This window comes from Pyxicephalus adspersus, chromosome 3 (genome assembly GCF_032062135.1).
Source record: "Pyxicephalus adspersus chromosome 3, UCB_Pads_2.0, whole genome shotgun sequence".
In the NCBI taxonomy this organism is placed as follows: Eukaryota; Metazoa; Chordata; class Amphibia; order Anura; family Pyxicephalidae; genus Pyxicephalus; species Pyxicephalus adspersus.
This window is the reverse complement of record NC_092860.1, coordinates 12959420-12983163: the sequence shown is the minus strand read 5'-3', so window position 1 is coordinate 12983163 and position 23744 is coordinate 12959420. Positions and strand designations below refer to the sequence as shown.

General features: G+C 42.0%; 1 protein-coding gene across 5 annotated transcripts in view; it reads left to right on the top strand.

Annotated features, from left to right (window-relative positions):
- The first annotated feature begins 1892 nt into the window (after positions 1 to 1892).
- Positions 1893 to 23744, top strand: part of PHF20 (PHD finger protein 20) — a 38528-nt gene continuing 16676 nt past the window's right edge. For 3 of the 5 annotated variants that reach the window (XM_072403629.1, XM_072403628.1, XM_072403625.1), the window contains exons 1-9: positions 1893 to 2072; positions 16496 to 16614; positions 16711 to 16882; positions 17014 to 17098; positions 18050 to 18129; positions 18481 to 18865; positions 19566 to 19667; positions 21123 to 21326; positions 21410 to 21604. In XM_072403629.1, coding sequence (XP_072259730.1) covers positions 16532 to 16614; positions 16711 to 16882; positions 17014 to 17098; positions 18050 to 18129; positions 18481 to 18865; positions 19566 to 19667; positions 21123 to 21326; positions 21410 to 21604 — 1306 coding nt within the window. In that variant the 5' untranslated portion in view covers positions 1893 to 2072; positions 16496 to 16531. Of the gene's footprint in view, positions 2073 to 11050; positions 11186 to 16495; positions 16615 to 16710; positions 16883 to 17013; positions 17099 to 18049; positions 18130 to 18480; positions 18866 to 19565; positions 19668 to 21122; positions 21327 to 21409; positions 21605 to 23744 lie in introns of those variants that run through there. The other 2 variants (XM_072403630.1, XM_072403627.1) reach the window with 2 other exon arrangements.

Below are 23744 nucleotides of genomic sequence, written 5' to 3'. Positions count from 1 at the left end.
AGCTGGCTGCTGCCAGCTTTTTAAAAAAGAATATGAAAATATCCAAATGGTCTTACAAAATCTTTGCTATCATGAACACCAACGGTCCATATGTGTTGATTTAAAAATGGTGAACTTCCTACTTGCAGCAAAGTGTATACACAAAGTACCAATGTTTCATCTGCTTGTGGGATAGTGGAGCAAAGCAGGATCACTGGGAAAAAGTGACATGGCCTCCAAGGGAAAACATGAAAAAAGGTGCAGCGAACATCATTACCGAGCCAATGGTTGACAAAGAAAAAATCATTCAAGAGCTCTGAACAAGGACGGTGATTGCTTCAAACACATTTGTAGATTCTTCCCTGGATTGAGTACTGGAAAATTAAAAGCAGGAATCTTTGATGGACCCCAGATTCAGAAAGTGATAAATGATTAAATTTTCACAAGTTACATGACTGATACTGAATCTTCTGCATGGCACAGCTATGTCATGGTTGTCAAGAACTTCTTGGGTAATCATAAAGAACAAATTATGAAGAACTGGTACAAAACTTGCTCCTAAACTTCAAAAATTTGGATGCTACTATGAGCATAAAGGTACACTATCTCCATAGCCATTTGTAAAAATTTCCAGAAATTCTTGGTGATCTCAGTGAAGAACAAGGAGAGAGGTTCCATCAAGATATAAAGGTGATGGAAGAAAGGTATCAGGGCAAATGGGACAGACACATGATGGCAGACTACTGCTGGAGCGTCAACGTGATTGTCCTGATCATCAGCATAAAACAGGGGTGTTAACTCAAATACACAGAGGGACAAAATTAAAAACTTAGACCAAGTCGAGGGCCAAACTTGACATTTATTGAAAAAATGTAGGAAGTTTACTATTTCATCCATAACTAACAAAAACAAACCCCTCTGCACACACTTTAGGTTTGAAAAGACTAATTTCTATCTATCTTTGCAGCCTGTGTGTTATTCATCCTCTCACATTACAAGTTTGTCTGACACTAAATATTACACTATGCAGTCTCTAATGGATTGAAAGAAACACAATGCCCCTGGTAGTCAGGCACCATGTGATCATTGCCTAGGCTTTGTGTCACATGATGGGTGTACAGGAATAATGTCTTTGTATTGTATGTATTGAAAATGATGATGTGAGGTGGTAACACAGGCGTGCCAGATGTAGTTCATTTTTGGAATTCTTTGGGGGTGGGGAAGGAACTTTGAGGGTCAGATTTGGGAGTTTGACACCCCTGGCATAAAAGGAAATCATACAAACAGAGTTTTTCAATGACTTCTTTGTGATTAGTTTGGTAAATATACTGAATATAGAATATATTGACATTCAAAAATGTAATTTTGTATACGTAGGCATATCTAGTTTTTTTTCTGAGGTCATTATTTAAAAAACAAGAGCCAATCTAGCAAAACCAATACTATATCTGGAATGTGTGCATTAAACATAACCTAAATGACTTTAATCTGGCAGGAAAATGTTTGACCAGTGTTATATATTTATGTGTTTTTCGGACCCGACAGCCTTCAGAAATTTCACCTCGAATTTTTCTTTTTTATGAATCCAGAATTTATGATAATTTATTACTTGAATGTGTTTTATTGTGAATGGGCTGAACCAATTGAACCTATAATGCCATTGATCTCCTCAGGTGCCAGCATTCCCATGAGAAGCCGCACAGTGACTCAGCACACTCCTCACCACAAGCAAGGAAAAGAGGGGAAAAAAGGCGCGCCAAAGGCCAGATCACATGACCATCTCGCGCCTCCGAATCGTAGGCGTGAATATTAAACCCCACCTCATGCGCACGCCACCAATCTGCCTTAAAGGCTGAAAGTATGATCACGCCCCCGTCTCCTCCCATGCCCCGCCCCTTCTCCCTGAAGAGGTTTTTTTTTTTTCGTGTCTCGTGCGCGCGCACCATGGCCATGCCGCGCAGTGTTAAAAAAGAAGGAGGTGCTGAAGAAAAGGCTGATTAATTTCTGAGGGGCAGCAGGAAAAAAAAAGGCACGAGCACGGGCAACATCCTGTCAGGAAACCGGAGACGGTGTCGCCCGGCTGGACAGAGCAGGTAACATCTGCACCACCATGTTTGCTTGTTACCCATGACGTTGTCACGAGTATCTGTGACAGGGATGAGGGAGAGAACGGTGGCGTGGTTGGGAAAAGGCATCGCCTTGGTTCTGTTCCCGGTATGGGGTGCCTGAGAGTGAGGAGACCGTACAGCCGAATGGGGTGTGGGGGTGCTATGTCGGCCGGCCTCGCGCTGCCAGGTGGTGATGGAGACGTGAATGAGCCAATCGCATCCAGCGCGCGGGTGATTGTCAAGCCGGTGAACCAATAGGGAGCACGGGGCGGGGCTAGTGCCCGGTTTACTGCGTCCCTTTAAAGCTGCAGTGTGTGTCACCCAGACACGTTTTGTAATGTAATAATTACCCCATGGGGGGTAGATAACACTGGAGGGGTCCTCTATTCTTATGGGGGTAGACACAGGCCAGAGAGCCATAATTACCTCACTGGGAAGGAAATAGGGGGTCTGTGGTCCCTGTTACTGAATGTCATGCCCAGGGACAACTCCCTATGGGCCCATACTTTGTGAAATAAAGTCAATAAATTCTGTAGCTCTCACTGTAAAATAGTAGTGGGGATTTTTAATAAAATTTACTACGGTTGCCATGGTGTCACATGGCTCTGGTTGGTGAGGTCGCTAGATTTGGCGAATGGTCGCCCCACCAAACCCGAACCCAAGTACCCCATTTAAAGCGTACCTAAACTCACAATGTACACTTTAAATAAAAGGGTAGACAACCCCTTTATGTAAGGTAAAAATTCTGTTTGTTTTTAAGTGCAACAATATTTTTTTAAAAACGATGCAGCACCGCTCCTTAATTCTCCTAGGCTGAATGAATGGGAGCGCAAAGCCTCTCAGGATACCATGCATGGGCACGGATCAAAGGAAGGCTCTTGCGTGTTCCTTCTGCGCATGCCCGAGCATCTCAGGCATGTGTAGAAGGAGCCTTTTCATGAAAAGAGAAAAAAATTGCCGATCTCTCACATGTGCAATGAGATCGGCAAGTTTTTTACCATCTACGTCACCCGATCTTGCTCCTGGGTCAGGTGACGTGGGAACAAGAGGAGAAGATGGCGGCACTTGGAGGGCCTACACAAAAGTGAATACTGGGACGACGCGGAACCAGATGGAAGAGACCTCTTCTTTTAGTTTAGATCCTCTTTAAGTGGGTGTAATATTACACATTGACGCGTGTTGTTGTTTCGGGTGAATAAGGGGTGATCAGAATACTAGGGTACACAGATATTAGGGAAATATGTACTTTGAATGTAGTGGATTGTTATTTGCATGCGCTGGTGCATATCCAGGCTCCTAGCTGAGGTTTGCTGCAAGACGCAAGTTCGGGGTCAACATCAGCATGGGTTTGAAGAAGGGCTAGGGGATTCAATGGAGTTTGGCACACTTGGTACAATTCATTGGTCACATAGATTGTGCGATCTGTTAGTTCCTCCAGAAGTTGCTGGGGGTTCCTTGAGCATTGAGCCTTTTTGACCTCCCAGACATCAATCTATCTGGCCATCGGTAAGAGTGACATTCTTCCCGAATTAAGAACGGCTGTGTTAGACCTTTATGGTTCCCATAGACATTGGATGGAGATCTAATAGGAGAGTGCGGCTTTAGCTTATCATACAACCTTATTGTATAGTCATCTACCTTGGATCTAACAGCCATGTAGTGCCCATTCCCAAAGTTATTGGTTTGCCTGATTGTGCTATTGGTTTGCAATTTGTCAGATTGTCGATTAATGCTTTTTATATTGCAAATCTATTACCTTTTGTTTTGTTTGTTGGAAGGTTATCGCTCTTTAAAAGATCTTTACTATATATAATATCTATAATTTATAATATCTTTATTATATATATATGTGTGTGTGTGTGTGTACACGATTAGTGGTTTGAAAGTTTTACTTTAGTCGAGATGGAATAAGAGCTAACCTTGGAAGTGATGAAACATTAGGCTTAGGTGTACAATAAACCCCATGATCACAAAGAATGGGAACAGGCCACAGAAGTAGAATATAAGTACAGCGCAGTACCTGAACACACCCTGACATGTGTTCACCCGTAATGTAAACATCTTGGTGGCATCACATTGGCCCATCCCACATTATCTTATTAGCCAATCAGTGTCCTCACCAGAATTTGGGTGGGAAACAACTAGGCAGGTGGTCAATTGGGAATCTAGTAACCACTATAATTCTGTCAGCTTTTTACCGCCCCCTTGTACTTTGTTCTAACTTCCTCGTAATATGTCCCATTTTTCCATGACTCTGTATTATACTCCAGCTGTCCAGTGCCCCCTGCCAATCTACAGGAACTGCTGCTCCCACCACCCATCTGAAGAAGCCCTAAAACGTTAGGAAGGCCTCTGCTTGCATTATTTTATTTACTTTATTTTTTAACCCCTTGCCGTTCAGCACAATCATATCCATCTTAATAGGATGAATATTATTACTACACAGTATTTATATAGTGCCAACATATTACGTAGCGCTGTACAAAGTCCATATTCACGTCACTAACTGTCCCTCAAAAGGGCTCCCAATCTAATGTGATGGCTATCAGGATTGCAGCATAGTTGTTGATGATGAATGATCCAGTGTGAGATCTGGTGGCAGCCTATATCGTGTGTGTATATGTATTTTATATTTATGGTGGTGTTGTGTATTTCCTCACTGCTATTGACCCAACTCTACCCCCCCCCCCATTATAAAGGGATAAGGTTACAACGCGTTACAACATCCACACACCAATTAATCTCCTGGTGTCATGGCAGTCACATGCAGCTCTTTAATCTTCAATAACCCAGTACAGTTAAAGCGTGGCAGGAGTCACATGTAAATCTGCAGCTCCCTTCCTTGTTTTATAGGGATCGGTTTCTAAGGCCTTGCAGGAACGGCATGCTATAGATCGCCTGTGGGTACAACGTCAAATCAGGAAGTCCTTGTTACAACAACTGGCTCTGCATGGTGTGCTTACAGCGTGTGTGCAGATAGACCGATGCAAGTACCAATCTGTTTACAGTCTGTGGACGCTTCATTCTCACATCTGTCACTGGGAGGTGCAGGGTTTATAAATATTCTTTAGCAAACAATGAGGGGAATGCTTTGCATTGCTGGATAAATCACGGCTACAGTCCGACTGATAGATGCATCATTGTCTGACATATGCGAGCAATGCAGCAAACAATCCTATGTAATCCTTTCTGAAAAAAGTGAATTTTTTAAAAAATCTTAAGCATTTTATAGCACTTTATATATTGTGTGGCTCATGATCTCTTCCTGGTGTGTCTGAAATGTTAAATAGCATGATTATCTGTACATTGGACAGTGTTGCATTCAGAAAAGGAAGTTGATATGCTGGAACAGCACAGATTCATCCAGCTCCCCTACTACAGTGACGGTTATCAGACCCTCAGTTCCAGGTTCTATACACTACAAAAGGCCTCATTCAGTAAAGTGTGTGAACCAGGGGCTGTTTACTATGCAGAGTTCATAGAAGATGGAGTCATTGGTGGGGGTGAGCTTTTTGCTAGCATGTATGCTAATTATGGCACGCTTGTTTTCTTTCTCTTGCTCCCTGCAGCAGTGACAGGGCCAGGATCCCCTAAAGATGACGTCCTTGCTGACACCTTTTTCAGGTCTACCAAAATATTTTTTGTGGGCGATTGGGTGGCCACTGCTCTAAAGCTGCGTACACACGGCAAATTTTTCTCGCCCGATAATCGGTATCGGCCAATTATCGGGCGAAAATCTGCCGTGTGTACAGTCGGTCGTCGTCCATCGTCCGACGACTGTCCTGGCGGATCCATGGACGATGGACGACGACCGATCCTAATGAAAGGGAAGGGGAGAGCGCGCAGCAGGGTGCCGCTCCGTCGCTCTCCCCCTCCCCTCTCCATAGAGCATGAACGGTGCTGTATGTACAGCATCGTTCATGCATCGTGCAGTCTTTTCTCGTTGGAAAGGATCGTGAAAGATCCTTTCCAACGAGAAAAATTGCAGGTGTGTACGCAGCTTTAAGCTGCATACACACGTGCAATTGTAGTTATTGGAAAGAATCTTTTATAATCCTTTCCAATGACTAAGCACTGCACGATGCATGAACGAGTGCTATGTACAGCACCGTTCTGCTGTATGGAGAGGGGAGGGGGGGGAAGACAGAGCGGCACCCTGCTGCACGCTCTCCCCCTTCCCTTGCATTAGGATCGTTCGTCATACATCGTTCGTGGATCTGCCAGGACGGTCGTTTGGACAATGGAGGACGGGTGCTGTACACACGCCAGATCCTTGTCCCATATCAGGCGAGAGCCATTGGACTCGTGTACATAGCTTAACTCCTTCATGTGCCCCCGAGTTACATTTTCTCATTATCGTTATCTATTCTTAATGGTGTCCAAAAAACTGAGCGAAGCTACACACTGCATGGTGCACATAGTGTGTAGGCATAAATTAAAAAGCCACCAGGAGCTTTGAATATCTTCATTACAATTCTCCACCCCCTGGTGACTTTAGGTTTAGCTCAGCTTTAAGGTGACAAAAAGAGTTTTCAAACCCAGGTGCTGGGTAGATATGAGATGCTCTGGTGCAAAGAACTAGTGCGAATAGTGTAAATTATTACTATTAATAATAAACAGGATTTAATTAGCTCCAACATATTATGCAGCACTGTAAATTAAATAAGGGTTGCAAATGACCCCTAAGTTTTGCAAATGAGAGATACTGACAGTGACACAGGAGGGGGAGAGGACCCTAAATGTTCCCCAGTTACTTTTCCTAACACCTTAGGGGTGCACTAATAGCCATGAAAGGTTAAACCCCCTCCCCCCTTTCCCTTAGCTGTTCTGATATATTGTCACCAGTGTAAGCGTATGCAGAAAACTGGGGTGTTCTGGTGCCTGTGGACAATTGGATGCTCATTTTGCACATTTTGATACATTTTTTTCCAATGGGGTCACCTTCAGGTCTGTAGCAGCAATGATTTAGACATGTTTTCTACTCCTTTCAGGATCCATGTCCTGTCTGAGTCAGTATGGGGACACAAATGACAGTGGCCCCCCGCTTTTTATTAGATCTTTATCTGTATTGGAGTGGGGTGGGGGCTGTTGCATTTGCTGGGATTTCCTGGCATGCTAAAAAGGTTTTGCTAAATTACCATGAAAAACAGAATTTACAAAAGAAAAAAAAAAATAACAGTGGCATTCCTGAAGGATGAGTGTTGACGGGTTGCTTTCACAGCACATTTGTATCTGTGCATTGTAGAGAATTACACAGCCATTCTTTTCGATTATTGCTGTTCTTCACCATGAATTACGAGAAAGGGAATGGCATTGCTGTAGGCTACACAAAGATTTCCTGTATGTGTGCTGAGGTTGGGTCAGGAATTGTCGCCTGATTCTTAGTGTCCAGGTTCTAATAGCTATTGATTCTAAATAGGGGATGATTTTGGTATTGTACAGACAGGGGATAAAGGAAGGGCTTTTCACACAGTTATGGCACCTGCTAAGTACCTGCCACAGGCTAAGACATTGTACTGAGCTTGTTTAACATGGAATTGCTTGCTTGCTGCAAGCTATGTTCAGGCTGTTGAAATACATGGCTTTCCGCATTTGAGTGCAGGGAAATCCCGACCCCCAATGCCCTTTTACACTCAGAAGTCATCTGTACAAGCCATAAGCCTGGCCAAGCATTAATGTGCAACCAGACTGGCCAAGCATTAATGTGCAAACAAACATGTAGGCAGGTTCTCTTTTGCAGATGACACAGGCTATGTCCCTTCTGAAATAAAACAAACTTAGCAGTCTGTTTACTTTCATTTGTATTGTCTATACTTAGCTGTACATCTCAATGTACGATCCAGCATAGTTGGCTGTTGGGACTGAATGAACTTGCATGCATGGGAGTTTAAATCATTTTGCCTGGCCAATCAAGATGGCTCAAGATCCCAAATTTGGGAGAAGATGGGGTGAAGATGTCCAGAAGAGTAGCTATGACTTGAAATAATTTGAACAGATAAGTTTATTTATTACAGAAAGACATTGCCTGGACCATCTGCAATAAAGCACCTTTGTAATTATTGTATTTTCTTTAACATTAATTCTGCTTAAATGGGCAGTCAGGTCACAATGTAGGTGTGTAACTTTATTGACATTTCGTTATTCGGGAGGCGTTGGGTCAGATTGCAGGAAGCTGCTTTGAACTTATCAGCAATATTGATGAATGGAACAGGTTTTATACCATGGTTATCCCTGACAACTGGTGACTAGCTCTGTGTTATCAATGATAGACGGCAGTGGGTCTGTCTAGGAAAAATAAATACCTGACTGGGTCACTGATCTTGAGCTGGGTACACTAACAATTTATTGAATTCTTTGCAGTAAGTGTTATAGGAGTTTTGGCTTGTTTGGTGAATGCAGTACAGGTTGGTGAGACCCTTCTCGTGGTTGGTGATTGCCGGTCTGCTAAATTGGCACCCACAGTCCAAAATTCTGCTTGTGCATTGCCGGACCTTCTGGAAGTTCAGGTGTGCTCCGCACATAGGGGTGTAAAAACAGGGAATGTTGATAATCAAATGAAAAGAAATGACCTGGCACTGAACCTTCCTTCTAGTGCCAGCACCATAATCACCTCTGTCCCCAGTCTTCCTGTTATAATTGCTACACATTGTATCCAACGAATGTCATTGTATTTTTCTTTTAGAAACCCTTTGAAAATCGTTCCCTCCTTGCTCTTGTATCAGCTGCATATCATTGTCAAGGGGTTTTCCCAATGGTGGCTGCTGTGCAAGGAAATTCTGTACAGCCGCTTGTGGTCTTCTTGGAAAAAGACCTTTTATATAGAAGAATCCTTTTTATGTTCCTGGTTTACATGCATGGTGCTGTAACTTTATCTGCATGTCATTGCATGGGCTTCCTGCTAATGGCAGATCATTTCTGGGTCCTGGCTGCTTGTACTCTTGATTAGACATGCATGTAACATGGTGACCATGCAGAATAATATTTAGATAACATAGCATTACTCAGGCACTTCCTGTTAGTGGTCGATGAGGACCTTTGTGGCCGGGGTCACCAGCTCTTTTATTAAGACCTGTACATTGAATGCGAATAAGAGATTTTTGCAATCAGTATTCTGTACCAGCCATGTGGTCGCCCATGAAGCTGGGTGGCTAGACATCTTCATCCAACATGTTTCTGGTGGATCGGATGCATGGTTCTCTCTGCCATGGCAAGCTGTGGTCTTGGTGTGATGTTGGGGCCGGCAGATGCATCCACAGTACTCCGCTGTTGAATAGAGTGAAAGTAAGATACTAAAGCCGTTGTCTCTTTACAAGCGGGGTGATGGTGGAACAGCCAAACACTGATTCTTTTTTTCCTGAGGGAGGAATATTGTACTGGAAGATTCCTAAAAATACCCGTAATACAGAGAATTCCCCCAATCTTCCTCCAGGAAGGTCTAGGAGCCAACAGTTCTGTAAGATTTAAAGAGATTAGGGAAATAAAAAAAATAATTCAGTGGAGTTTAATTTAAAGAAACCTTATTAGCAGACTATCATTTCCCCAATCTTCTCATTGGATTATATAGGCATTGAATTTATTTTATTCATGTTACAGGTAGTCCCCGGGTTACATACGAGATAGGGACTGTAGGTTTGTTCTTAAGTTGAATTTGTATGCAAGTCGGAACCGGTACATTTTTTTAATAAATGCAATTAGGACAGATGTTTGTCACAACATATTATTAGGCAGCGTGGTGTCAGTTACTGTATAAAATCTTCACTGTGAGTTCCTCACAAACAAAGCAAGCTTTATGGAGCCCAGGCATTCATTAACTTCTGGAGCAAGCTGTGCTTTGATATGCAAAAAGAAATAACTGAAGGGTTTGTCTTGGTCATTAAAGAGTTACAAGAGCATGCAGAAAGAGTTCAGTCCCCAAAGATCACCCACAACCTCAGCTGTGTTTAGCAAAAGATTTCTTCTGCAAGTCATGCAAACCGCCCTCCATCCTGCACACTAGTGAGCAGGGAAGCCCCGTTCCTATCTGGGAGGCCTCCGTATGCCTGATGTCCCTAACCCGGGGACTACCTGTATTTATTAGTTAAAGCTGCCTATATGGACATAAAAGCCCTGGGCCTGTTTCTGGGTGCCAATGTCTTGAATATCCCCAGTGACACTCTATAGCTGCCTTTATATCCCCAAGATTTATGTTCAGGTCTTGAGGAACCCCTGCTAACCCAATTTATTGTGGGGGTATTGCTCTTTGGTACCCAATAGACAGAATGCCCCCTTACAGTTATGGCTAGAATAGATGACCTAAACATTCTCAGGGCCGGAGCTGTCCCCTCCACATGGCTCTGGTCATAGAAATATGCGAGCGTCATCAATGGCGGCTCAGACAGCGACAGGCCAAAAAAGCCTGGTTAGGAATTGCTGCTCTATACTACTCTCCTTCTATGTGGTGGATGAGCTGGGCCAGCACAGGCATTTATTGGGGACTATAATGTACAAGGTTGGGGGTGACTGGTGGGGATGCGCTCTTTTTTTTTTTTTTTTAATTTCTAGCAAATTAGTTAACAAATTCTAGCAAATAAGTTAACAAATCATTCCAATAATTCATTGACATGAGTTCTTGCCAGCAATTTGTATTAATGATTGGTGAGTGCGGAGGCCTGAGATTTATTATTCAATATTATTAAACAGGGTTTATATAGCGCCAACATATTACGCAGCGATGTACAATAAATAAGGGTTGCAGACACTGGAGAGGAGCCTGGCCCGAGAAGCTTACAATCTAGTTGATGCTTTGGTGAGATCGCAATGTGGCATAAACCATGTCGGTGTCACTGTCCCGGGCACTGATCCCCCTCCCATACACGCTGTGCGCACCGATCTCCCGGCTCGTCATCCTCGGGGCTGTTACCAGCAGGAGGCGGCGCTAGCAGCGCTCTTGTCTGCGTCAGCCGCTTGGTGGTGGCCGGTAATGCCGGACCTCCTGCAGCAGGCGAGGTGAGACTCTGACCGGTCCTCCGGTCCTCCGCCCTGTCTCGCCTCCACGTGTGTCCGGAAGCTGCGCAGGAAGCGGTGCGGGGATCGGGGGGTGAGCCCACATTCCATGCCAGGTATGGCCCGCGGGCACAAGTCACAATAGCAGGGGCCCGCATTGCTCCCCACCCCATTGCCGGACTTTTCCTATTTTTGCTCTGAACACAGACTTTTAGTTTGTCAGTAGCGCCGACAGCAGCAGTGACGTTGTAGGGATGCTGCAATAGATGCAGCGTGGGGCTTTCATGTCGGGCCTGTGGGTCGGCAGCCAATAGGGGGCGCTGCAGCACACAGGGGATCGCAATGCATGCAGGCTGCTGCTGGGTGCTGACATTTCCTGTATATTGTAGCAGGATTTATATACCAAAGCACACCTTGCTTTATTCTGGCATTGCAGACATCTGGCCTCACATAAATCCCATGTTTAATCTGATTGTATTGCTTTCTGCTTTTCCTCCTCATCATGGTAATGAAATTATTGCAGTTTTTATTACAGTTTTAGATACAGTGACCTCATCACTGGGGCTCTGTGCTTTTCTATGCAATGCAGGCTGGTGGGAGGCAGGAAGCTGTGCAAATGGGATGCTGAGCCATCATGATGGAAAGGACTGCAATCCAGAGAAGTGAAAGGCTGGGTACACTAACAATTTATTGAATTCTTTGCAGTAAGTGTTATAGGTGTTTTGGCTTGTTTGATGAGATCCTTCTCGTGGTTGGTGATTGCCGGTCTTCCAAATTGGCACCCGCAGTCCAAAATTCTGCTTGTGCATTGCCGGACCTTCTGGAAGTTCGGGTGTGCTCCGCACATAAGGTTGTAAAAACAGGGAATGTTGACAATCAAATGAAAAGAAATGACCTGGCTCTGAACCGTCCTTCTAGTGCCAGCACCATAATCAATCACCTCTGTCCCCAGTCTTCCTGTTACAATTGCTACACATTGTATCCAACGAATGTCATTGTATTTTTCTTTTAGAAACCCTTTGAAAATAGTTCCCGCCTTGCTTCTTGTATCAGCTGCATATCATTGTCAGAAGGGGTTTTCCCAATGGTGGCTGCTGTGCAGGGAAAATGATGATGCCGGATTTACTCCAGCCTGGAAGTGAGGGGAAGCTTTGTGACTTGTTGCTGGTTGTAATGCATGCCAAGAGAAGCTCACAGTGTGCAGTGAAATCAGAGGAAGCAATTTCAGGATAGGAGCCTACATGGCTGTGTAAAGCTGGAGGTCACATGTAATATTTTTACCTTGTCACTGTTAGATTTGACTTTCTTTGAAAATTCTGCTGAGCAGTAGATTTCCAATTGCCACTTGTATCCTAAAATTGTGGAGTGCTCGCCCCCCCCCCCCCCCCTTAACACATTTATGTCCTCTCCAGCACATTTTTTTTTCAGGATTGTGTTCAGTCTGGCCCTGGGCCCTCGTCATCATTTAGCTAACGTCATTTGGGGTCTCGGCAGAATGTTGCAGAGAAGAGCCTATTGCTAGCGCTTAATGGACGACTGTCCACTGCTGCTGCAGAAATTTCTCACCTCTCCAGAGGGGTGGTGTGGATGTAGTACCATTCAGACTCCTTGCTGTTGGGTCTACATGTCTTATGAACCCTGCCTATCTGTGTACCTTCACCTCCATCTGTAGTCCCTAGAGGGAATTCCATATTGCCTTGGCTACAATGAGGCTCCATAGTCTCTGCTAAAACAGAGGTTACTTTGCTGCACCTTAAAATGCAATATTCCGCTGGATAGAAGGCTGAATGTACAGTCAGAGCATACCGGAGTCACCATACAAGTGACTACAAGATATTGCATCTTACTTTAATACACAGGCATTGCTGTTGGTTGTAGTAGATGGTTTTGCTCTCTTTATAGAACGCAGGGAGTCTTAAATCAATCTAGCTTAGGTCAGCACCTAACTAATTAGTTTTCCCCTTGCGGGGGTCATCGCTGCATGACCCATTTCATGTATGAGGTCAGCATATTCTAGTGGCAGTTGCTTTGGTTACATCATGTTTGCTTTTTGGAACATTTAGGGCTCACATTGTCTGCTGCTGCACTCATCAGACAAACCTCTAAGTGCCCTTTACTGCTCTTCTGGGGTCTCCAGTGTCAATGGGGGCTTTTACATTGGTCACATGATGCCCCTGGGGCAGGAAAGTAGTGGATGTATGAGAAGGGTGTGATGGCGCTATGTTGTGTATGTGCTTTGCACGTGCTTGCCATATGTTGTGTTCCTTCTGCTCACGTTTGGATTATCTAAAAAGAATTCCAGCACCCCCAAAACATGAATTATCTGTCATGCAAACAGTGATCACCTCACCTGAGTGGCCAAGAAAAATGTCACTATTGTGAACATTTGGATTAAACGTATATTAGAGACCAAGTGGTGTTTTCTTTAAGGGGTTTATATACCTCAAAGTGGTAGTTTCATGCAGAGGCCTGTTAACCAAGATACCGGTTATATTTCTACTGGCGGGTTACCATAACATAGTACTTTCCCACAAGGGTGTATTCTTTGGGATATAGCATTGGAATCTCTTTTCAATGGATTGAGTCCTAAAGGGTAAATTGTGTTATGATATACCACAGTGCACAGGAAAGTATTGTGCATGTATGATTTTTTTTTTAATCCATTCTGGTGTCATTAGACTCCTCTAAATCAGGGGCGTCAAAGATCTGGCCCTTAGGGCCCCCTTTTTTCTCCCCCCCCCCAAAGCATTCTGAAAATGAACTACATCTGGCCCGCCCACATTACTACCTCACTTCATCATTTTCAATACATGCATACATAGACATTATTCCTGTACACCCATCATGTGACACAAAGCCTAGGCAATGATCACATGGTGCCTGACTACCAGGGGCATTGTGTTTGTTTCAATCCATTAGAGACTGCATAGTGTAATATTTAGTGTCAGTCAAACTTGTGATGTGAGAGGATGAACAACGTACAGCCTGCATAGATAGATAGAAATTAGTCTTTTTAACCCTAAAATGTGTTTAAAGGGGTTTGTTTTTGTTCGGTATAGATGTAGTAGTAAACTTCCTAAATTTTTTCTATAAATTTCAAGTTTGGCCCCTGACTTGGTCTAAGTTTATAGTTTTTGGCCCTGTGTTATTTGAGTTTGACACCCCTGCTCTAAATGGTTCACCGTAACACAAAACATTATTGTATCAGCACGCTGGAAAGGTGTATATGGGCCCCGTCTGTGTTTCTAATAGAGAAGTCTTTCTCTTGTCTGATAAAGCAGTGAAGTTGTGGGAGGATAAGGGAACACAATCCTGTGTACACTGAAAAAAAAAAAATCATTCATATACATAAATGTATAATTTTTTTTCATCCTCAAAGCCCTCATCGAATTTTTGCGTCCTTACCGCAAAAAATGATGCCACTGATTTGCACAATATACTGTGACTTATGAAATGGCTGAGGGTTAGTTGAGTAGAGAATTCACAGCAAAATGAATGGTTCATAATGTTGGTTGAGTATAGTCCGTGATCACAAGCTAACAAATCCATTGTAACCTAAAAATGAAAAATCAGGAACTACGACCTACACCGTCAGTGTACAGACTAGATCAGGGTCGGCAAAATTTTATGGCCACTAGGCCATTTCAGGGGTGGGCGGGAACACACTAGGCCGGACTCTGAGTCCCGCCCTAATGGCTCCGCCCACCGCCGGCTGCGGTAAATAGGAGAGCAACAGCAAGGAGGCGGCACCAGAGCTCCAGCAGCCCTGGTAATTCCTAATGTCCCCTGGTAGATCTGGCCGGCCAGGGGGCATTGGGCCAGAACGAACTACCGCTTAGGCCGGATCTGGCCTAAAGGCAGGAGTTTGCCGACCCCTGGACTAGAATTTAGTTTTTTGGTTTTTTTTAACTGTAGGTTTTCAACTAAACTTAGAACTTGTTACTACGATGATCAGGAAGCGGTGCAGTCATTGATTGTCTAGCAGGATGGGTATGCCCTTTAAAAAGTACTTCTAGGAGGTGCTGAGATGTTGGGAGTACATCTTGCTACAGGAAGCCTGCACATAGATTGTTTTCACAGTCTACAATTTGTTCACTGGTCTCTGTGGATATGTTCGCCAGTGAGAGGTGATAAGTGTTCTACATTGTTCAGCAGGAGCTATTACAATCCACTCGGCTGCCAAAATTACAGGAAAAGTATATTGAATTGTTGGACCTTTATATTATAAATCTGGTTGTTGAAAGTCATGTATATAACGTTCATTGTCAATTATTTTGGGCTGTTTTTATAGCTCCGTTCTCAGGCATATGCTTGGTTTTGCTTTAATAGGTGTTGTGGTAGGATATTGCCTGCATAGGGAGTACAGAGCTTTGGCTGACTCATACTCTTGCATCGTGAGAGAGCAATAAAGCACAATGACTTTATTATACTGGAAAGCAGAGATTGCAAATGTAGTTAACAAATTTTGCTGTTCAGATGCACATTTGCCTGTATTGCAGCTACATCCTCACAAATGTATTTTTTTTCATTCTTTTCAATGTTCTCCCCAGCCCCTCTTAGCCAGGCGCACCACCCAGCTGTTTTTGGGTGGTTACTAGAGTTGGGTCAAAATACACGGGTTGCCACCCGCCTACAATTCCTTCCCACTCAGCTCAAAAAAAAAATCTGGGTTTGAACACTGCTTTGTATAGTTCCCCACATTGGATGTACCTCTACACAAGCTTTGTTGCAGCATCCCTGTCCTTGCAAGACTCATAGAAGTGATTAGGGATTGGCACGGTCATCGGAAAAAAATGTTTGCTTTATGTGAAGGTGCAAGAAGAAATATGATTTAGCTGTGTTTTATATGGAACATTTGGAAGTGCCTCATCAGTAATGTATTTTCCCCTGGAATTCCTCCTGAAAAATAGCAGATCACTTCCTGGTATGTGTGCATGGCTAGGCACTCATATGTATAGTCATAGCTGTATATCTCCATTGTGAGATCTAAGGGAATGCTTGCTTTGATGGCTAGTTCCGGGAGATTTGGTAATGTAACCATTCTGCTCACAGTTCTTGTTGTTGGACTTGGAAATTGAAATCAAAGCCTTCCTCTAACCAAATGGCTGCCTCCCCACAGACTGTGCAGAATAGGGCAATAATAATATCCACTACGGGGGATACTATGGACTGGTCCTGTGACTGCTTTTTTTGGCATAGCAAAATTGTCTTCTGTGATATCCGTATGTTCAGAAAGCAGATGCAAGTGGATCACCGATTCTGTTTGCACAGCAGTGCGGTATAGGAGCAACAAGAGAACATGCGTGATCTTCAAATCTTTTGTGTGTGTGTGTTTTTTTTTTTACTGCAAATGAATAAAGAGTACCATAAATATCTTGTAGTGTGTTTACTGAAAGCTGTTAACATCAGGTTTTATATTTCTTCAGGCTTGAATGGCTTTAGGATAAAGGTCAGCGTGTAGAATGACGAAGCACCCACCAAACCGAAGAGGGATCACTTTTGAAGTTGGAGCACAACTGGAAGCACGTGATAGACTGAAAAAATGGTATGCATTGTTAGAACAACAAGTATTATATCTACAGTATCCTAAGCCCTCTCTGTCAGCCTGGCTATAATAAGAGGTAAATGTTTGCATTTTTAGGTATGCTGCCCATATTGAAGAGATAGATTATGAAGAAGGCAAAGTGCTGATCCATTTTAAACGATGGAATCACAGATATGATGAATGGTTTTGCTGGGATAGTCCATACCTTCGTCCCTTAGAGAAGATACAGCTGAGAAGAGAAGGCCTGGTAGAAGAGGAGCCCCATGTGGTAATTTTTAATTTCATTTATTGTTTTCCCTTCATTATTGTGATTAACTATATCCTTTCAAACATTTCAATATGACAGAGTTAAAATCCTTTCCCAATCATTTATGCATAAATCTCTGTTCTTGTTTGTAGGTGTTCCGTGTCAATGAGCAGGTCTTGGCTTGTTGGTCTGACTGCCGATTCTATCCAGCAAAAATAACATCTGTAAACAAGGATGGTAAGGGCAGTACTTCCTCTCTTCTAAAAATCACTTTAGTACTCAGAAAGTGAAAGTGCACTGTCATGTACCTTGTACATCTGTCTAAAAATAACTTTCAGTTTGTATCAAAGCTGAACTTCAGGGGAATATTTTACATGCACAGTTGTAATACACACAGCTTTAGCTTCAGCCAGATCTTACTAGTTGCAGGTACATCAAGGATTGGTTAGAACAGTGGTCGCCAACCTTTTCGGTCCTGCGGACCGCATGCGCGGTCAGGAGCCGGGTGTCAATTAAAAAGAAACCTCTCTGTAATAACATAACCCTGCCCCCTTCCCGGAGCCTGGGATTTGAGGGGGGGCGTGGTCCGTGGCTCTGAACGGTACAGCCCACCAGTGGAGTCCTTCTCTTGACCCCGCTTGGGGGCAAACCGGCCAGAGCCGCAGGCCACCAAAATTTAGAACATTTTGTCAAGCTTCTGTTGATATCTGCGTTATTGTTACCGCTCATTTGAATCGGATGGAAGTTCTAACCTTTCTCGTTTTGAATTTATTTTTGCCCTTGCTTTTGTCAGAAATTGAAGAAATAGACTTAATGAAAATTCAGTCAACATTCTGTGAATTTCCTTACTTTTTTTTACCCCAGTGACAGCTAAGACTGCATTAAAAGCCTAACAGTTTACCTCTTCCCTACTGTAAAATGGAGTTAAGTTTTAAAGCCATAGTCATGTTACCAATAAACATGTATAGTAAATAATTTTTTTTTTTTTTTTTTTGTGTGTTCCCCTTTCAAAAGGAAGAGTAGGGCACAAACCTGAAAAAGAGCATAATGTAGTTGCACAAATTGTTCAAAGTTAACGAAACTCAATGTGTCCCACCTTTCCGTGTGTGTGTGTGTGGTTTTCTTTTTTTCATTTATTTTTTTTAATTCAGATCGTTTTACTAAAATTCATTTTTTTTTCTGTTTTAGGCACCTATACTGTTAAATTTTTTGATGGTGTTGTTCAAACAGTCAAAAATATTCACGTAAAGGCCTTTTCTAAAGATCAGGTATGTCACTTGTTGTAGTACTGTGTTCAATATGGCTGATAAGCAGGGGGTTTCAATATGGCTGATAAGCTGAACACATGAGCTATCCGGGTCGGTGTTTCAGAAGGCATTAAAGTTTATATTTTAGAACTACATAAAGACCCCTTCAGTTATTCCTAAGGTCCACTTTAAAAAAAAAAAAAAATTATAACGATTTAATGGGGGTTAAACTTAAGTTTTACTTTACTATACTCTTACAACATTAGGAAAACAGATATAAACTCTACAGACTCAATGCTCCAGCAAAGTAACTAACTTTATTTTAGTGTGTTGAGATTTTTGTGAAATTCTTTACCAGAGTTGTGCTTTCAGGCTAATGTGTCCCGCTCAAAGCCAAAGGAAAAAACTGTAGAAAGCACTTCACCTTCTGATAAGCACAGAGGAAAATTCAGAGAACAGAAAAAGTCTTCAGAAAATGCCACAGTGGAAAAAGAGAAACCTCACAGCACAGATCGGAAGCCATCCCAACCAGATAAAGACAAAAAGCCGCTTGCTTCAGAAAAAAGCAAGCTCCCAGAGAAAAACTTTGTGAAGAATGAGAAAGAGGACAAAGAAAACATTTCTGAGAATGAAAGAGAATCCTCGGCAGAAGCCCGCACAGAGGAAAAGAGCGGACAGAATGACAGCCTTAAAGCAACACATGAAAATGGAGAGCGAAGGCGGAAACGAGAACGTTCATCTTCTTTGCCATCATCTGGTAGGTGTCTGAGCCAAGCTAGAAGTCTTGTCTTTCCCTCTTTTAGAGATCTTGCATGCAGGGCATTATTTACTTCATTTGTGTTCTATCTTTTTGTTCTGGGTCTGATACTTGGTTAGTAAAATGACAGCATGGAACTAAAGACCCAGCTCTAAAAATGAAGGGGGGTAGATAATGAATGAAGTGTAACTGAAAATAATTTAGATATATATTGTTAAGTTAATCTGTAAAGCAGTCTAGTGTGGACACAGAGCAGCACTCGACCTCGACTGTAATACCTCTGTAATTGTGGTGATCAGACACATTGTTCACTAAAATAGGGTAACTCTCCCAGTGTTGAACAGAAACCACTACTTTATATATAGGTGATTGACAGTGCAAAATCTACTCTAAATCAATGAGCTATCATGAACCCTCAATTATTTTTTAACACAATTAAATTATTTTCCTTTTTTCGCTAAAGACTGCCAAAATCAGATAGAAACCATTCTCTGACCATTGTGTCTGGTCAAAGCAATGATCTCATGTTAAGGAACCATTCAGATTTAATTTCATTTCCAGATCCTGAAGCTGCCAAAGTTCTAATGCTGAGCATACTCATAGATGTACATGACAACTTGAAATATGTTCTTGTAGTCTAAATTGGTTGACCGTGGGTTAAAGTGTTTCCTCCTAATAATGCATTTTTTTTCCTTGACAGATTCTTCTTCACAGACCCTTCAACCGGTAACATTGGAACTGAGGAGAAGAAAAATCTCTATAGGATCTGAAATTCGTTCTAAACGACCACGGCTGGAGAAAAGTAAGTATGAGCTTTGCTCTTCTACATGTCTTTTATCACACTAGTTTATGAAATACAAAATACATGTTTTACATTTCACCAAATGATGCAGCAAAGCATCTACCTGTGTGTGTGGTCTTTAGAGTACTATAGGTTTAGAACATCGTATCTAGTTAGGAGGGATTTTCACAAAGCAATGTCCTTTTTAAGTGGCCAAGTTCAGATTCAAGGAAAACTATAAAACTATCATTTCTGTAAATTTTTTCTAGTCGACATGACCTGAAATTAGTGGACAAATAATTTCAGATTCTGGTTTTCATGTCTAATTAATACTGAACTAAACCTTCAAAGTAAAAAAGTTGCAAGCAGGCAGGTTGTTTATATGAGACATAATATGTCTCCTCTGCATCAAAAGAAACTTACCTGTTTGTAGTTTAATGTACTCTGAGCTGCATATGTGAAGCTCGAGGTACATTCTCGGCATAGCTGGAGTTACGTCATTGGAGCCTGGCCAAGATGCAATTTGTGAACCTGCAAGAAGACGGTGTGTCTAAATGCCGGTGCTTGCGATGGAGAGAGGCACGTGAACAGGAAAGTATGTTTATTGTATTGCAGAAGAGACACTGCCTGTCGATTAATTTTTTTACTTTTGTTAATTTAGTTCTAGTTAGGTCAATTATTTTTATCTCCAAACATTCCTATTTTTAGGTATGTGGTAGCACAGTAATTTTGCAACACAATGCAGCTGAGCAAAAAGTTTAAAAGTATTATTTGGGACTTAAGTACAGGAAAGACCCACTCTGTATGCTGATTGTGTGCTTTGCAGTCCTTGAATTTTCTGTTTAAAGTGTACTTGTACATTGAATAAAGTGGGCTGAAGAGCTGTTCTAAAGATAACCTTTTTTTGCATTCCTCATCAAAAAGCCTGATCTGTTCCTAGAGTAAGCCCATTATTATTGGTCTACATGTTTTCATTTGACAGGGTTATTATAAGTTCCATGGCTTTTGCTGTTTAGTAAAATGAGCAATCATACAGAGGACTAACCTGTGCCTCTAATCCATCATTACCATTTTTTCCCCTAAGTTTTGACTTGGTCCTTACCCCGGCTTTACAAAATGCAAATGTGTTTGGCCCAAGAATTGCCTGCTAGACCATGGTGCTTCATTGAATATGTTCTCCATACTTGGAAGTACTTGCTATTTCTCTGCTGTTTATTGGTAACAGATTATGGTCTCCCTTAAGTCATCCCTTTTGCAAAGTGAAGTTGATTGACCATTATGGGTCAGGCTCAGTTCAGGAGTTGAAAGCCTTTCTGTGAAATGTTTGTTCTTGGAGGAATATATTTATTTTGAAGTGGTGATCAGGGCATGAATTATGTTTTTATTTTGGTTATTGTTAAATTCCTAAATCCAAGAGGGTTGTGGGCTTGGAACATCCCAATTTAAATCGGTGTGCCTAAATTTTGTAATTTGCAGAAAAAAATGTTACCGTGGATCCACCTCCAAAAAAAGAGAATGCTTCTGACAAGGATTCACAACCTACAGAAGAAGCAGAGGAGGAAAAGGATAGCACGCCCTCTCTAAGTAAAAGTCCAGGAGACCCTGGTGTTATGGAGGTTACCGCATCTGTTACTGAGACACAATCATCACAGGACTGTACTTCATCAGAGAAACAAGAAAGTAAGCAGCTTGTTAAGTAAACCGTAGATGAGATTTAACTTTTCTTGTAATATTTACTTTGTTTCTTTTATTTTTTTGTGAAGTAAAGACAGAGGAATGTGCACTGGAAGAGCCTGAACCTCCTGAGATAAAGGAGTCTTCTCCAGCAGAAGATTCCGTAGAGCTTAATAAAACCATTGTAGAGAATGGTGTTCCAGAAGTCAAATCAGAAGCTGAAGAGCAAGATCTTACTGTACAGAGTGATGCTCAGGAGAACCCTGCTGTCCCGGCAGTATCAGGTAAATACCTAAACAGATTTCATCTTGGTTTCCATGGAGAAAAGTGTTTTAAAGACATGCATGTGTCTTTCCCTTTTTAAACTGAGTGTCTGTGTTTGGTTTAGAGTTGTATTGTTGGGCATCCTGCATTATCTTGTACATACAGTAATAGATTAATATACCTTGATGGTGAGTGTTGCAGCTGCAGGCCTTCGACCTCATGAAAAAGTATCTTAAAGACCTGATAATGTTTTTGATTTTAGAGAAACCTAAGATTGAAATAAGGGGTACCCATTTCTGGCTTGGGTTACAGAAGTGCAAGCTGATGCATGCGATGTCTGGACTTGATGATCACTTAGTCAAGCAGCTGGTTCCTGATTTCTGAACTGTCCGATCTACATTGCATTGATTGTTGGGTCAGCTTAAGAAAAATTACAACTGCAAATTACTAAATTTTATGAGGCAAGCTGCTTTGGTTTTAGAATGTGTAAGTGTCAAGTACTATCATCCTATTTATACAACAGCTGTTTGCTTTGGTTGAATGTTAATGCTCAGATCAAGAGTTTTCATTTTATTATTGGGTTTTTTTTTGATTCATACCTACTTGCATTAAATCAGGTGGATTTACATAATCAGTGGCACCAAATTTTTATGCCTTGAGGTTTTAGGTTTGCTTTTAGGGATGGAACTGAACATAAACAAATTAAGCTTTGCTATGCTATGAGTATTGTCTGAAGAGGTTAATTGTACTTGAGATTGTGTCAAAATGTACTTTTTCTCTTGAAAATAGTGTTGCTCTTGTCTAGGTACTGAGGTCTATACAGTCTTCTTGCTGTATATCTGCAGTGTGGAATTTAGGGCGCTGCTTGCTCTGACTGCTAATTTCACCAGATTTGGTGTGAGAATTGCTAATACTACCAATGCTGTTCATTGTTCTGGTACGAGGAAACAAAGCCTTTCATATGCCAAGATGGCTGCGTATACACACAGGCAAAGTGCAGTGCAAGGCTTGGTAAGTCAATAGGGAAAAAGTCAACCACAGGCGATACTGGTGGCTGGTTGCAATCTGTAAGCTCTGCTATTTAATAAAGGGCTATAAACGGGCTCTTTTGTTCTTGGTTTGCATATATTTTACTTTTTAGTAACCCTGAAAAAGTAGGGCAGTCAACAGCTAAATACAATTGCATCATTAGAAGTACATATGTGAACAATCATCCGCCAAAAGATTTCCAGTTCTGTCTTGTGATTCTGAATGCAGAGTCAGGAGTGAGATGTCTATTAACTTTGCACTCGTTTAGTATACAGTAATTTATTCAGACAAACAATCTGCAGGATTGAGAAATGAAGGAGCGGTGCAATATGGATGGGATTATCATTCTGCTCCAGGTGTTGGATGGAGAGCTCTGTTCATCAGAGTAGTCTGATAATGTAATACCTGGCTGTTTGAAATTTTCAGTTAATATTGCTTGGAGTACAGCTTAAACCTGATGTACATCTTGAATTTTTTCTGTAGCCCAATCTGTATTTGGCTTGCGCATCCCAGAATTCCCCAGGCTGTATATATAAGTGCTTTGTTTGGGTTCTTTAGTTTGGCGTTTTACATGAATCCATTTCAGGCTCCTCAGATCAATTTTGTACAATTTCTGGGTTGAACACTGCTGTAGTGTGCATAATACACACTGATAATTGAAATAGCCGCAATGTTACAACATGTTTTCAGTATAGTTAAAAAAAAAAAAATGAACATTGCACTAAAATTAATGGTCCCTTTACACTACTTGGGCACAATCACATTTCCAAACCCCCTAATCTGTCACCATTCTTCTGGAAAGTTCCTGTGGAATGCAGAGCAAGGCAAAAGATGTTCTTACAATGGCCTGCGTTCCTCATGAAACTTCTTGGAAGGTCAGTGACATCACACCCAGCAATTAAAAACAGAGGTAAGTGTAATTCTATTGATTGGAGAAGGCGGCCCAGAGGGTGTAAAGGATGACCTAACATTGTATTTAGAAGTCCATCATAAATCCTCGGCCTGATTTTGTAAAGGAGTTTAGAATCTTTACTTTAATTGTAGCAGTGTTCAATGTTAATGCTCAATCATGTGCAGGTTTCATAAACAGGAGTTTCCTTTTAATCCTAAATCTGCTTCTGAATTTTGACG